Source organism: Alligator mississippiensis, chromosome 7, assembly GCF_030867095.1.
Source record: "Alligator mississippiensis isolate rAllMis1 chromosome 7, rAllMis1, whole genome shotgun sequence".
NCBI classification, from domain to species: domain Eukaryota; kingdom Metazoa; phylum Chordata; order Crocodylia; family Alligatoridae; genus Alligator; species Alligator mississippiensis.
The window spans coordinates 84,855,071-84,871,142 of NC_081830.1; the positions used below are offsets into that span (position 1 = coordinate 84,855,071).

The following is a 16,072-nucleotide window of genomic DNA, read 5'->3' on the forward strand; positions in this document are numbered from 1 at the left end:
CTGCAATAAGCAGATGGATTGATGGGCTGAACATTATTCAAAACTCTACTCTTGTGAAAATGTGGTTCGTGACTTTGCTCTCAACATACTTGAAGACCTTCCAACCCTGACAGTGCTTGACCATGAACCTACCACAGATGAAGTAGAAAAAGCCATTGATCAGCTTGCTTGTGGTAAAGCCCCAGGTGTTGATTGCATACTGTCTGAAGTAATTAAGTGTGGTGTGCAATCCTCATCTTCCTTCTGCAGGAATTAATATGTATGTGTTGGAGAGAATATGAAGTTCCTCAAGACATGTAGGATGTAAGCATAGTCTCTCTGTACAAAAATGTGACAGGGTCCATCCCTGGACTTGACTAACGTAGGCCTGACCCTCTGTCTCTGGGCTACCCACCCACCTATCTCGCCTGCCATGCCTTGGTGGAACAATAATTATGATGTTACTCAGGTGGGAGGCTGCCCATTTACTACCCCAACACTAGGGGTCACTATCCACTGCTCCACACCTCCCCTACACAATGGCCCATGCCTCACAGATGGTATATAAATGTTGACCTGCAACCTAGAGTGTTGGGTCAGCTCACTTCCTGTTGCTGTGCCTCTTGGCACTGGGCTCTGCCCTCTGTCTCTGCACCTCCTGGTGCTGGGGTCCAATCACCCCCTGCCACTGCGCCCCCCCGGTGCTGGGGTTTTGCACAGTAGTGTGCCCCAATGAGGCCTCCTCCTCCCCCTATAGCCTCAGTCCAGTCCACCAGATAAAATAATAACATAAATATGAGCCTCTGGGCTACAACATAATAAGGCATACAAGCCACACTCTGACTCCTTAAAAACCTCAAACTGCTCCTTGCGTATTAAGCACCCTCGCTCTGGGTACCTTGTAGACTCCTGGAGCCTCATTAGCCACAGCACCAGTCTGGCCAACAGTCACACTGTTCCTGGGTAGTTCTGCAGAGCTCTCTTTCCCTGGCTGCTTGCCAGAGACTACGTCTGTGCGAAGCAGCTAGTATTCGCTTTGTATTTGGATTTGGCTGATTCAGGGGACAGTGATTTGATTCGGTGATTTGAATCATTGTCCCGATTCAATTTTGCCGAATCTCCAAATCAGCCAGGCCAGGCCCATCCCCCTCCCCTCCCCCAGCCCTGCAATGGCTACCCCACCTGCCCCAGCTCCTGGCACTTGGGGGGAAAAAAAGCCTCGGCTCAGTGGGTGCTGCTGGGTGGGGGGCAATCTCTGCTGTCCCCCACTGCCCCACCCTGCATGGGGAGCTCTGCATGGGCCTCTGAACCCCACCCCCCCGCTCCCCCAGCCCTCCCATGGGTGCCCCACACAGGCCAGCTCCGGCCCTTTAAGAAAAAAAACCCCTGAAGAGACCCTGGGACTCCCTGCTCCAGTCGGTGTGGGGCGATCCTTGATGCCCCCCGCACCATGTGGGGGCTCTGCATGAGCCCCCCAAAGCTCCAAGGTTGCAGTAAGATTTGGAGAGCTTTGAATCGATTCAGACCTTTTAATTGGTCCCCTGATTCGATTCAGATTCAGAGATTCGGCCACCGAATCGGGCCGAATCTCCTCTGAATCGAATCACCACCCGAAGCTTTGCACAGCCCTGCCAGAGACCTCCCGCTGCCAGCTTCGGCCCTGGGGTTTATATGTGGCCAGAGGCCTATCCCCTTCCTGTCAGCTGACCGGCCTGGGTGGTTGGGCTATTAACCCCTACCCTCCTGGCGCTTGGTGTCCCTGTAGACTCGGGTCTTAAAAGGGCAGCCCTGCCTCTTAGTAACAGGGCTAAGGTTCCCTGTTACCAAACACAAAGGAGACATGAGTGACTGCAATAACTATCACGGTATATCCTTATTTTGCCTCATTGGGAAGCTGTTCACCAGTTGTTCTGCTAAGACTGCAGACCTTTGCGGACAGACCCTACCCTGAGTCTCAATGTGGTTTCAAATTCAGTAGATCCACGATGGATATGATATTCTCCTTGAGACAGCTACAAGAAAAGTGCCACGAGCAAAAGAAATCTCTGTACATAGCATTTGTCGATCTCACGAAAACGTTTGATCTTGTCAGCAGAGGTGGTTTGTTCCAAATCCTGAAGAAGGTTGACTGCCCTCCTGAGCATCATTAAATCCTTCCACGTTGGTTTGCGTCGTGGAGTGCTGCAGTTTGATGGGTCACATTTGGAAGAAGTTGAAATCAAGAGTGCTGTCAAACAGGGTTGTGTCCTAGCTCCAGTGGGTTTTGGGGATTTTCTTCACTGTCCTACTCAAATATGCATTCAGTGGCTGTTCAGAAGGAATATACATTTGAACCAGATCCAATGGGAAACTCATTAACCTTGCTCATCTCAAAGTGATAGCAAAAACCCAAGAAGTTCTTGTTCGTGAAATGCTCTTTGCCGATGATCAGCGATTGTTAGTCATTCCAAAGCAGGACTGCAAAGTCTCGTGGATTGCCTTTCTCATGCCTGTGATGATTTTGGTCTGACCGTTAGCCTAAAGAAGACAATAGTTATGGCTCAACAAGCTGACCGCCCACCTGGAGTTAGAATAAATGTTGAAAGTCCGGAAGTGGTAGAAAAATTCACTTCCTTGGGCTCCACCAAAATCTTGGTTTGGAAGCCAAAATTAATGATCACATTCAAAAGGCAAGCAACACCATGGCTAAACTTCAAAAGAGAGTTTGGAAAAATAGAGCGCTCTGTCGACAAAAATGTCTGTCTACAGATTTCATAGCTTTAGATTTCATAGATTTCCAGGGTTGGAAGGGACCGATTAGATCATTGAGTCCGATCCCCTGCTTTGGGCAGGAAAGAGCGCTGGGGTCAAGTAACCCCAGCCAGGTGCTTGTCTAAGCTCCTTTTGAACTCCTCCAAGGTAGGAGAGAGCACCACCTCCCTTGGAAGCCCATCCCAGATTCTGGCCACCCTCACCATAAATAATTTTTTCCTGATGTCCAATCTAAATTTGCTCTCCTTCAGTTTATGGCCATTGTTTCTAGTTACCCCGAGGGGCGCCCTGGTAAGCAGAGTATCTCCTATTCCCTGCTGACCCCCACGATGAGTTTGTGGACAGCTTCAGGATCACCTCTCAGCCTTCTCTTGCGGAGGCTGAAGAGATTCAGGTCCCTCAATCTGTCTTCATAGGATCTTACCTGCAGGCCCTCAACTGTACGTGTAGCCCTCCTCTGAACCCTTTCCAGGTTGTCCACATCCCTCTTGAAGTGCGGTGCCCAAAACTGCACGCAGTACTCCAGCTGCAGCCTGACCAGTGCCGCACAGAGGAGAAGCATCACCTCCCTGGACCTGCTCATGATGCACCTACTAATGCGGGAAAGAGTGAAGTTAGCTTTACTTATTACCTCGTCACATTGGCGACTCACGTTCATTTTTGCATAGAATATGACTCTGAGATCCCTTTCCACCACTGTGCTACTTAGTGTGGTACTTGCCAGTCTCTAGGTGTATTGGTTCTTTCTCCCCAGGTGCAGCACCTTGCACTTATCCCTGTCCAATTCCATCCTATTCTGATCCACCCGCTTCCCCAGTCTGTCCAAATCCTCCTGAATTTGCTCCCTACCCCTCTAGTGTGTTTACTATGCCCCATAGTTTGGTGCCGTCTGTGAATTTGGACAGAGTGCTTTCTACACCCTCATTCAAATCACCAGTGAAGATATTGAACAGCACCGGTCCAAGGACAGAGCCTTGGGGGACACAGTTGCCCGCATCTCTCCAGGTAGAAACCGACCCATCCACCACCACTCTCTGGGTGTGTCCCATAAGCCAGTTTTCCACCCACCGAGCTGTGAAAAAATCCACGTCACAGCTACTTAGTTTACTTGTAAGAATTGAGTGCGACACTGTGTCAAAAGCCTTTTTAAAATCCAAGGAAATAACATCTACCTCTACTCCTGCATATAAGCACTTACAGCACTTGCGTACTTAGCTCTCTATTGTATGGCAGAGAAACATGGCCTCCTTATGCTAAGGAAGAAAGAAAACTGAACAGTTTCCACCTTCTATGTCTCTGCCATGTTCTGGGCATAACATGGCATGACAAAATCTCCAACTTCGCTGTTCTGGAATAGGCCAAGATGCCCAGTATGTTCATGCTCCCACAAGAGACACCTCTGTTGGTTAGGACATGTGAATCGTACAAGCCAGGGGTTGTCAACTGGGGGTATGCATACCCCTGGGGGTACTTGGGAAGGCCCCAGGGGTATGCAGCGTGCTGCTGCTGCTGCACTGCTTCACATCTGGCTGCCAGGGGACCCCCCCACGCTCAGCAACAGGCTGCTGGGGGGACCTCCCCCCACCCGCTCCACATGAAAACCCCTGGTATAAGCAATGGCCAAACCTCCAAGGACATACTCTACAGTGAGCTGGCCACTGGCAAATGTCAGCTTGGGCAGCCCAAACTCTGTTTTGTTGATGTCTGCAAGAAAAACCTTTGTGAGCTGCGCATTGATGGCCAACGCTGGGAATCAGTTGCTCTGGACCGCTGCGAGTAGAAAGCCACCATGAAGCAAGGCCTACATTGCTTCGAAATGGAGAGGGTCAATAATGAGCTAGAGAAGAGGTGTCGGAGACAGGCAAGACAAAATGATACTCAGCAGGCCAATGCAAGCTCAACCGAGTTCGTACGTGAAGCTTGCTTGTCGAGCATTGGACTCAGCCACTCAAGAAGCTGTGATGGTACCCAATAACCCACCAAAGGTACGATCTCCATGGACTCCTGAGAACGATGGCTGCCTGTGATGATAAAGAACATAACAATTGCCACTTATAGGTCCGTCTTGTCCCATGCCATCACACAGTGGCAGAGAGAGGACCCCAAAAGGGAAAATGAACTGGGATTTTTATACCTGTTCCTCTCTCACTTGCAGCCTCCAGCATTTAAGGTCCAGGAAGTTGTGACTCAGAGGTCGTGCACCCCACTCCTGTGCTCAGTAGCGACTGATGCCCCTTTCCTCCAAGGACATGTCCTACCCATTGGTGGATCTGGCTGAGCTGTCCGCTCCCACCACGTCTGAACTCCATGCTGCAGTGACACGCTGAGTGAAAAAGAACTTCCTTTTGGTAGTTTCCAACTTACTACCTACTGGCTTCATGCTGGGACCCCTCGTTTTTGTCTCGTGAGAGACAGAAAATAATAAACCCCTATTGACTTTCTCCTTGCCATTTAGTATTTTGTAAGCTGGGGTGGGCAATTCCTTGGGTTGGACGGCCACTTAAGGAGTTTTCAGGAGCTGTTGCAGACCGAGGGGAAGGAGAGGGTCCTGACTTGGCCCAGTGGATGGGGGGTAGGGGGCAAAGGTGGGGTGCAACTAATCCTGTCTGGCCCCAGCCCTGTCCAGCCTGCGCCCACTGCCAGAGGTGCCAGGCATGGAGACTGGTCCAGGACCCCTGCGGGCAGCATCTACTTGGCCGGGCAGAAGGGAAGGGACTGCAGGCGGGGGTGGGGGCAGTGTTGGGGAGGATGGGGCTGGGATCATGGGGCAGCGACAGGGCAGGGCTGGGGCCTGGGGCAAAGCCACAATCCACTCCCCACACGTCTCTGCCCACGGGACCAGCGCCCGTCACAGGGACCTGTGGGGAGTGGGTCGTGACTCTGCCCCAGGCCTCGGCCCTGTACTGTCACTGCCCCATGATCTCGGCTCCAGCCCCAGCCCTGGCTGCCTGTCCTGTTCTTGGATGCTGCTCCCCGCACACCTGCGGCCCCATCCCATCTACCCAGCTGAACACGCTCTGCCTGCAGCAGTCCTGGGCCAGGCCCCATGAAGACCTCACCTGCCCGCCTGCTCTGTCCAGCACCCACGGTGGTGCGTGCAGGGTGGATGGGCCGGGGTGCCTGGGCAATGGGGCCGGGTCTGGCAGTGGTGGCAGTGGTGACACTGGCAGCAACAGCCGGGCAGAATGAGCTGCCACCACATGAATGCCACCAACATCATTGATGTCACCAACATCTTCATCACTGATCTGGATGTGGAGGTGAAAAGCAAACTGACAAAGTTTGCCGATGACACTAAGCTGTGGGGAAGTGTGGCCACACATCAGGGTAGGCTGATGATCCAGGCAGACCTAGACACATTAATTAGGTGGGTGGACCAGAACCAGATGCTGTTCAGCACTGAGGAGTGTCAAGTGCTCCATCTGAGGAGGAAAAATCCACAAACTTACAGGCTCGGTGGTGCTACGGTACCTAACACCATGTCCAAAAGGGACCTGGGGTTCATAATTGACCATAAAATGAATACGAGCCACCGGTGTGATGCTACATTTGGCAGAACAAACAATACGCTGGCGTGCATCAACCGATGCATCTCAAACAAAACGAAGGAAGTTTTTCTTCTGCTCTACTCAGCATTGGCGAGGCTGCGGCTGGAGTAAGGCGTCCAGTTCTGGGAGCCATCCCTCAAGAAGGATGTGGAGAAGCTCGAGGGAGTCCAGAGATGAGCCACTCGTATGATTAGAGGCCCGAAGAGCAAGCCATACGAGAAAAGGCTGACAGATCTGGGACTGTTCAGCTTAGAAAAGAGAAGACTTCAGGGGGATTTGGTGGCAGCTTGCAAATATATCAGGGGAGAGCATCAGGGGCTAGATGAACAACTATTCACCAAAGTGCCTCAGAGGAAAACCAGGAGCAATGGACATAAACTCCTAGAAGAAGGTTTCAGACTGGATATAAGGAAAAACTTCATGGTTTGTGTGACCAGACTCTGGAATAGACTCCGGGTGGGGCTGGTGCAGGCACCTACCTACCGAAAGGCCTTTGAACTAGTATCCCACAATGTCCTCTTGAGAAAGTTGGAGGATTGTGGGCTTAACTCCGAGACAGTCAGGTGGGTGAGAAACTGGCCGCAGGACAGAACCCAGTCGTAGTGAACGGATCTGTGTCATCCTGGCAAGAAGTGGGCAGCGGCGTCCCGGCAGAGTCGGTGCTTGGTCCTGTACTTTTCAACGTCTTTATTAACAATTTGGCTGTGGGGGTGAAGAGCTCATGGGCCAAGTTCACGGATGACACCAAGTTACCGGGGAGTGTGGTCACGCTTGAAGATAGGCTACAGATACAGGTGGACCTAGACAGGCTAGCAAGTTGGGTGGACAGGAATCTGATGAAGTTCAACATCGAGAAATGTAAAGTGCTGCACCTCGGGACGAGCAACCCCCACACACCTACAGGCTTGGCAGCACCAAACTGACCAGCACCACGAATGAAAGGGACCTGGGGGTAATAACAGACCACAGTATGAATATAAGCCGGCGGTATAACGCTGTAGCCAGCAGAGCAAATAGTACTCTGGCGTGCATCAATCGATGCATCTCCGACAAAGCCAAGGCAATGATTCTTCCGCTCTACTCAGCACTGGTGAGACTACAGCTGGAGTACTGCGTCCAGTTCTGGGCATCGCACTTGAACAAGGACGTGGACAAGCTTGAGAAAGTCCAAAGAAGAGCCACCCGCATGATCAGAGTCTTAAAAGGCAAGGCATACGAGGAAAGGCTGAGGACGTGGGACTCTGCAGCCTGAGGAAAAGAGGGTGAGAGGAGACCTGGTAGCAGCTTACCGCTGCACTAGGGGAGTACATCAAGGGCTCGGTGAGCAACCGTGCACCAGGGCACCTGAGGGGAAAACCAGGAGTAATGGCCACAAACTCCTGGAAGATCGATTCAGGCTCAATGTTAGGAAAAACTTCTTCATAGTCAGGGTGTCCAGACTGGAATAAGCTCCCTCCAGAGGTGGTGCAATCACCGACCCTGGACATCTTCAAGAGGAGATGACGGTCACCTCGCTGGGGTCGCCTGACCCCCAGTTATCTTTCCTGCTTGGTGCAGGGGGCTGGACGCGATGATCTTCTGAGGTCCCTTCCGGCCCCTTACAATCTATGAATCTACCCTGGAGCTCTTCCAAAGGAGACTGGACGCACACTGTGCTGGGGTTATTTGACCCCCGCAGTCTATCCAGCCCACAGCAGGGGGGCTGGGCCCGATGGTCTCACGAGGTCCCTTCCAGCCCCAAACTTCTGTGAATCTGAATCAGCCACTGCACCGCCTCCTGGGCACGGCAGGACCAGCCACACACGCCACAGCCCAGGCTGCCCCCCACGCCTGGACTATGTGGGACAGAGGGACCCAGCACAGGCTGGACAGAATCACTTGGTGGACCAGATCCGAGCCGTATTTTGCCCACCCTGTTGTAAACCCCTATCACGACCCCCGCCGAGGCGTCTCTTTTTCTAAGTGGAACAGGCCTGGCCTCCTTAATCTCTCCCCCGATGGCAGCCCCTCCGTGCCACTGATCATCCGTGTCGCCCTTCCCTACTTCTTCTGCATCCTTTCTGGGGTGTGGGGACCAGAGCCGGGTGCAATATTTACGGTGTGGATGCCCCATGGATCTACAAAGGGGCATCACGATAGTCTCCGTTGTGTTCACGATTGCCTCAATATTCCTGAACGTGGTGTTTGCCTTCTTGACGGCAGCCGGGCCCTGACGCAATGTTTTTAGTAAACCATCCACAGTGACTCCCTGATCCCCATCCCGTGTCATGGAGCAGAGTCCGCTCTGCTGGTGGAGACTATCAGTGCCCCCAAACCCTGCTTCTTTACAGGAAGAAAACACCCCCTGCTTCCTGGGAGTTGAGGGAAAAGAAGGAGCTCCCAGAGGTGGAGAGGAGCCAGGGTCTCCAAGCCAGAGGAGCAGCCCCTTGTGAAGCACCTGGCTGCAGGGCTGCTCTCAGCAGAGGGAGACCGAATAAGGAGGGGTCCCAAGGGAGAGCTTCCTCCTCCCCTGGGAAGGGGCAGTGGGACCCTTCCCTGCACATGGCTTGCACACAGGGTCTGGCGTTGCCAGGTTTTAAATATGGAATTATTACATTGGAAACTCAAAATACACTGAAAAAGTATGCAAATAAGCTTTCTTCTTTGTTCTACATTGCTGTGTGACTCCAAGTGAGTGAGAGCTGGGCCATCAAAAATGAAGCATTTCTTTATTCCCAGGCAAAGCAAAACGCTGGCCGCAAACCCAAAAGTTAGCAAAGATGACCTGAGAGTGACTGGGGTTTTGCATATGCTGCGCCAAGGAGCTGCCTCCAAAATGACAGCTTTCTACCCCAAAGCTTGCAAAGAACAATTTTCCCAACTCTTGGAGTTGGTTTAATCAAAGATATCAGATTTACACGAAGACCCTTGTCTCCAAAATGCGGGGCCATTTGAACACTGTTACTATGACTGATTGCCAGGGATCCTGGTTTTCCTTGATTTCAAAAAATCCTCACTTTTCGGTTAAAAAAAAAAAAAAAAAGTAACCCCAAATCCACATTTTTCCATGATTTAAAGACCACTATGTCTATATCTCTATATTAGTGGCTTTTCATTTAATCACGGGAAAATGTGGATTTGGGGTTCCTTTTTTTTTTTAAACCGAAAAGTGAGGATGTTTTGAAATCAGGGAAAACGCGGATCCCTGCGGATCGCACATGGTGCGAGAGCGGGGCCCCGCACGTGTCTCGCGCACTCTCACGTGGCGCCCGCAGGGGGCGCCGCGCCGCGCCCTTTGCAGTCCCCAGCGGCCGCGCCCCTCGCACATATTTGTCCCGCTGCGGCTCCCATCCCCGCGGCGACGTCAGGTCGCCAAGAGGGAGGGGGCGTGTCTCCTCCACCGCCCCTACTTGCGCAGCCGCCCTTGCTGGCTGCCAGGCCGCGCCGCGCTCTCATTGGCTGTGGGCGCTGTCCGTCCGGCACCGGGGGGCGGAGCGGCGAACGCCCATTGGCTGGCCCCGCCCGGGCTGGGTCGTGGCGGCTGCGGGCTGTGAGGCGCCGCGGTCCGCGCCCGAGCCCGCACGACCCGACCCGACCCGTCCTGTCTTGTCCTGTCCTGTCCTGCGCCCGGGGCGGCGCCAGCGCCGCGGGACCATGTCGGCCAAGGACGAGCGGGCCAAGGAGATCCTGAGGGGCTTCAAGCTGTATCCGCCGGGCAGGGTGGGGGCTCCGCGTTGCCATGGGGACCGCGCGGGGGGGGGCGGAGCCCACTTCGTGGGGGGAGGGGCTGCTCGGGCCCGTCCAGCGGGATCCTCAGTCCGTCCAGGGGGTGCTGAGTCTCTAATGGGGGTCTGCTTGTGTCCACCCAGGGGGCGGAGGGCCTGTTCTGGGGGTCCCAGGTTCATGCAGGGGGGTCCTGAGCCCATCCAGGGAGGCCATGAGCACATCCAGGGGGCGGAGGATCTGTTCTGGGGGTCCTGGGTTCATCCAGGAGGGTCCTGAGCCCAGCCAGGGGGTGGAGGGCCTGTTCTGGGGGTCCTGGGTCCATCCAGGGGGGTCCTGAGCCCAGCCAGGGGGTGGAGGGCCTGTTCTGGGGGTCCTGGGTCCATCCAGGGGGGTCCTGAGCCCAGCCAGGGGGTGGAGGGCCTGTTCTGGGGGTCCTGGGTCCATCCAGGGGGGTCCTGAGCCCAGCCAGGGGGTGGAGGGCCTGTTCTGGGGGTCCTGGGTCCATCCAGGGGGGTCCTGAGCCCAGCCAGGGGGTGGAGGGCCTGTTCTGGGGGTCCTGGGTCCATCCAGGGGGGTCCTGAGCCCAGCCAGGGGGTGGAGGGCCTGTTCTGGGGGTCCTGGGTCCATCCAGGGGGGTCCTGAGCCCAGCCAGGGGGTGGAGGGCCTGTTCTGGGGGTCCTGGGTCCATCCAGGGGGGTCCTGAGCCCAGCCAGGGGGTGGAGGGCCTGTTCTGGGGGGTCCCAGGTCCATCCAGTGTGGTCTTGAGTTGATCCTGTGAGTCTAACTGGAGGGTGCCGAGTCTGGCGTGGGGGGAGGGGGGGGTCCTGAGTCTGTTCAGGGGGTCTTATACTTGCCCCTCCCCCACATAGACTCATGGCCCCCCTGGATGGACTCATGGCGGGGGCATGAGTCCATTTGGGAAGCTACGAGTGTTTTTTTGGGGGGAGGGGCGGTCTCAGGTCCATCCAGATCTGGAGTCAATGCAGGGGCCGGCAAGCCCAATGCGGGGGGGGGGGTGAGTCTGATGTGGGGGTCTTGAGTCCATCCAAGGGGGGGCATGAGTCTTTCTCTGGGGGTCTCGAGTCTATCCAGAGGCTGTGAGTCCATCTGTGGGGCCGTGAGTCTGTTCTGGGTACCTTAGACTTGTGGCCCCTGCTGTAGCCTGATGGCCCCCCCTGGGTGGAGGCATCTGGGGTGGGGGTATGAGTCCATCTGGGAGGCCACGAGTCTGTCCAGGGACTGCAGGTGTGTGGGGGGGAGGTTCGAGTCCAGGCAAGGGACCACTGCTCTGTGGCAGGCCGAGAGCTGCTGGCCAAGGGCTTCGCTCCCTCCCCGAGGTTGCAGCAAAGGTTGAGCCCGAGAGCAGGAGGAGGAGCGCAAGCATGACGGGCTCCGGGGAAGGAGGTGTGCATGCCGGTTTTGTGGCTATGCTTAGCACAGGGGCAGGAGGCAGAGCTGGGTGCTGGCTGCACCGCTCCTCGCTGACAGCGTGGGGGAAGGGGCCAGACACGGGCGATGTAATTCTGTGGTATTTTTGGATGCCGTTTTTACCTAACGGGACTTCCCCTGCAGTGAGATGCATATAATCTCTTTACCAGAGATACATATAATCTCTTTACCAGCTGCATCAGGATCCGAGCTTCTAGATGTTGGATTTAGCCAAATGGCTACCATCAAATGGCAAGCAGATGCTTCTCTCTGTAAGATCATGAAGTCCTTTCTCTCTCCTCTCACCCCCCAAACCATCTGGTTTTGGGATAGTTTCCTTTTTTGTTTCCAAAGTAGCAGCAGCAAATCTTCCTGAAGCATGCAGTATGATATTTCAGTTGTCAGAAAGATGCTTAGACCAAAGGCCATTAGAGGCTAGTCAGAAGTTCAAGCTAACTTGCCGGCAGCAGCAAAGACAAAACAAAAAGTAGCTTTACGCTGGATTTCAGGAAAGACTTCTTGACTGTCAGAGCAGGGAGGCAGAGGAATAGACGCCAGGGAAGGTGCAGACTCCCTCGCTGGAGGGGTTCAAGGAGAGGTTGGACAGCCACTGGCTGGGGATGATCTGGTGTAGCGATGCCTATGCTGTACCGTGGGGATTTCTTTGCTTTTGGGCTTTTCTGGCTGACCCATGGGTCGGAAAGGAATCTTTTCCCCTCCTGCTGGTGGGGAGTCTAACATCACTATATTTGGTGTCAGGAAGCAATTTTACCCCCTGGTTAGGTTGGTCCAGACAGTTGGAGTTTTGCCTTCTATAGTAGGAGGTGTGTCCTCTACTTGGGATCTCTTGAGCAATTAATGATCTTTGCTGCAGCAGGATGTTGGCTTTACTTGTGGCAGGTTAGGGCATTACGTCTTGTGTTGCATCAGGATTGACTGTGGATTTATATGGGATGGCTTGAACAGGGCTGATCTTGCCTCAGGCAGGGGTTGGACTAGATGTGACCTGGAGCCGTCTTCCAGCCCCAGGGCTCTAGGAATCTGTTAAGTAATCTCCAAGGACTCTAAGAAATGAACAAGCACAAAATAAAATTGATATTCTTGTTGGGTCAGTATGTATAGGGACCGCATGTATCTTCTGCTTTCTAGGGAACTTGGCCACAGCTATATTTAAGTGTTGCATGAATTAAGCCCTGTGTATAGTTAAGATTACTCAAAGTAAAGTGTTTTGTCACCTTTCAAGGCTGGGGGGAAGAGGAGGTCGTGCAGGTGTAACTTTCCACTATTTTCAGCAGACATAGTTAGTATTTGTCCTACCTGAACCTACCTAAGTGGGCCAGCTTAATAACCTAAATGTTACTGCTTAGTACAGCCATGTGGGAGCAGTCCAAGTTCAGTCTTTGTTCACTTCCTGGAATGACTGGGCCCTGACCCACTCTGAAACAATACATTCAACCCCCACGGGAGGAGACAAAGTCAAGTATTAGATTGGCTGATCCAAAAAAGTCAGTACTGAAGTACTTAGTAGAGTATTATTTTTAATTTTATTAAATTCTTGAGGTAGCAGGGATTTCATGCAAAGATTTTGCAAGTCATTTTTTCAAATAGAAGTTTAGTTAAGAACTGCTTTAACTGAGGAAGGGTCCTGATGAGCTGCCCATAAATCCAAAGTCTGCATGGAGGAATTCGCCTACAAAGGAAACCATTGCAGCATTGCCCTTTGCATAGGTGTGAAACATTATGTTTGAAGAAACACTTTAACTTTCTACTCATTCTGGTATTTGTGCTAATTTGTCCTCTTTAATAGGAGGGAAAAGGGGAGCAAGTCCCTAAAAGATGGGAGTGTCTTTGTTCAGGATACATCTCTTAGAGATGCTTTCATGTAGGGGGCAAGGTTGTTCTCTCAACTTAATAGACCTAAATAACTTGGTAACTTCAAGGTACAGCATATGTGTTTTTGGCATATGAGACTAATTAATGGTGGTGCTTAAACTACAGCTGGACTGGCTTCCTCATCATGAGATTTGTTTATATGACAGAAGTTGCTTGGTGAAGGGTCTCTTAAATTCTTACTTACAGTAACATCAAACAGATGCGCTGATTGAAAATCTGGTTCAACCTAGATAGTTCCAGTTTCCTTAAACAAGTTGTGCTTACTTGTGATTGCGAAGAAGGCAGTAAGCTTTCCAACTGACCAGGATATGCCTCTGTGGAAGTTTGATTGGTGTAAGAATCTACCCTCTGCCTGCCTTCCTTTTTTGTGGCCTCGTGTTACATAGTATTTAGCAGAATCTGCTGATTTGTTAGAATCTGGCAGGGCCATGCCATGAACGTTTCTGCTATGGCCTTAAACTTGTGACTTCTAGGCTGTCAACTTGGCACCCACGCCACCCCAGCCCCAAGCACCCTCTGGCTTGGATGGCAGAGGTATGTGGTCTCCTTCCTGTATGACACTAGTGTAGAAGCATGCTGTGGCTGGAGTCCTTGACTTCAAACCAGGAGGTTTTATTCCAGTTACTTGCAGATCTAAAGTGCATCACTCCTAGTTTCCAAATTTAACCCCCCCCCCCAACTTCAGGCATTTGAAGCTTTCAGTTTTACTGGAGATGGATACAGCCAGTAGTTATTCGTGTGTCTTACTACTTTTGTCTTAGATATTTGCATGGCACCAATTTCCATATTATCCGAGTGTGCTTTGTATTGCTTGTAGGTTTTCCATCTGCTACTGTGTACAAAACCCACAGCCATCAAGCGATTTACTAGCACATCTAGTTTCTCTCACAACAGATGACAAGCTATCAGCTCAGGCTTCCCATAAAAAAGTTACTCCTTTAATGGTACTTTGGTCCAAGCAGCAATCCTTGTATACATTAGTGTGTTCACCAACGGTTCCTAAACTGCTTTTCCTGCAGCAAGCTGACCAACAGAAACAAAGTCAGAAAATAGGGAGCCAAATATTGAATATTACCTAAGATTTCAGTTCTACAAATATTTATGTAAAAGTAGTCTGGTTGACTCTCATTCTGAAATGTTAAGCCTATGCTTAAATTATTTCTACTGTCCAACACCCTATAAAAGCTACAGAACAGATTCTGAAGGCACTGGAGTATCTGGATAGGAAGAGTGTCTCTTGATAGACTTGGATGTCCTTTCCATATTTATCTCAGAATGGAAGCTCAGTTAAATGCATCTTTCAGCATTTGCTCTGTCCCATCAGTGGTACAGATTAGTCCCATGAAGTGTATGTGTTTAACAGCCCTTCCCATTCAAGGGCAAAGAACTCCAGAATGTTTTCTACAGCTATTTCTTAAAAGCCAGCTTGTATCATAGTTTATCAGACCCCCAGGTAATGATGCCATTGATTTGCCTCTCTCTCCAGCATAGAGTATAGCCCAGCACCAAACTGCTTGTGCTGTGCATCAAGAACAAGTCAATTCTAGACAGAAAAAACCACCACCACTCTTTAAATTCAGCTGGCCAGCATTTAGCTAGTAGCATGCTCTGCCTTGGTTTTCTGAGCCTCTGTACTCTTAACCAGAAATAGGTTATGGCAGCGATTTATCAGACTCTTAAGGGGACCACAGTCACAGCATCCTTGGGTGTTGGTTTTTCAGGGTCTTACTCTAAAACAGCAAAAATCCATTGTTTTCATAGCCTACTGCAGCTATCCCAGCAAGTAGCAAGCAACCTTAGGTAAAGATCCTCCATCTTAGGCATGGCCTTGCCTGAACAACTTTTTTTACTTCTAAATAGAAAAAGACTACAGTCCAGACTTAGACTCTTGTCTGTAGAGTATAACACCCATCACAAGCGATCAATGTAGAGTCACATGTTGGCTTGCATTTGAGGCTGTTCAGTGCATTACTGTTGAGAGAGTTCAGAAGTCTTACAGAAGAAGTGATGCAGGGGGGGTGGTCTTCAGAGCTTCTGTAGGCCAGGTACATTGAGCATGCCAGGGGCTTTTTGCATCCTTTCACTCCCACTCCCTCCAGGGGCTTCCTGCAACCTATGTTCTCCCTGTCCCTTCAGCTCTAGCTATATTTTTGCTCCGGGATACAAGTAATTAGGGAGACCAACTTGTTTAGCTCTTGACTGGTTCAAAGCTGATGCATGGTTATAGGTATGTTAGAAGGCAGTGATGCCTATCAACAGGTAGGGACTTTCCTTTTGCCAGTTTTAACCTGTGACTAATGCATTTCTGCTCAATCAGTTTAAGAACTTTGAGGAGCAGCCTTTTTTTCCCCTTCTCCTGTCTGTGTGACAAGGTATTTAGCAGAATTCATGAATTCCCTGGAATTCTGCAGGGCTGTACTGTGAGCATGTCTGCTGCAGCCTTGAACATGCAACCTCTGGACTGTCAACAGTGCACTGTAGTGCTGTGCCACACCAGCCCCTGGGGAACAGCTTAAGAACTGATGGATGCAACATTACTGTGGTTACTACATCCAACCACATACATCATGCATTTAGTCCAGGCCCTTGATTTCCTCAGCCAGCAGATCTTAAGGGCTTGGGTTTAATCACCTGTCACCCAGGTACAACATAGGCACTTTAATGGGCTTTCAGAAGATTTAGGTTCTGAAATCCCAGTGGTGTGGTGTAGTGTTTTAGACATCTTGGTTTAGTAGTACAAGACTTCCTAGAAGTTTAGGAGAGAGAGA

At 51.6% G+C, this 16,072-nt stretch overlaps 1 protein-coding gene across 1 annotated transcript in view; it reads left to right on the top strand.

Moving 5' to 3' along the window:
• Positions 1-9,778: 9,778 nt before the first annotated feature.
• PDE6D (phosphodiesterase 6D) overlaps positions 9,779-16,072 on the top strand; it is a 45,114-nt gene continuing 38,820 nt past the window's right edge. The window contains exon 1 of the mRNA XM_006264150.4: positions 9,779-9,961. Within this exon, the coding sequence (XP_006264212.1) occupies positions 9,912-9,961 (50 nt within the window). The 5' untranslated portion in view covers positions 9,779-9,911. The remainder of the gene's footprint in view (positions 9,962-16,072) is intronic.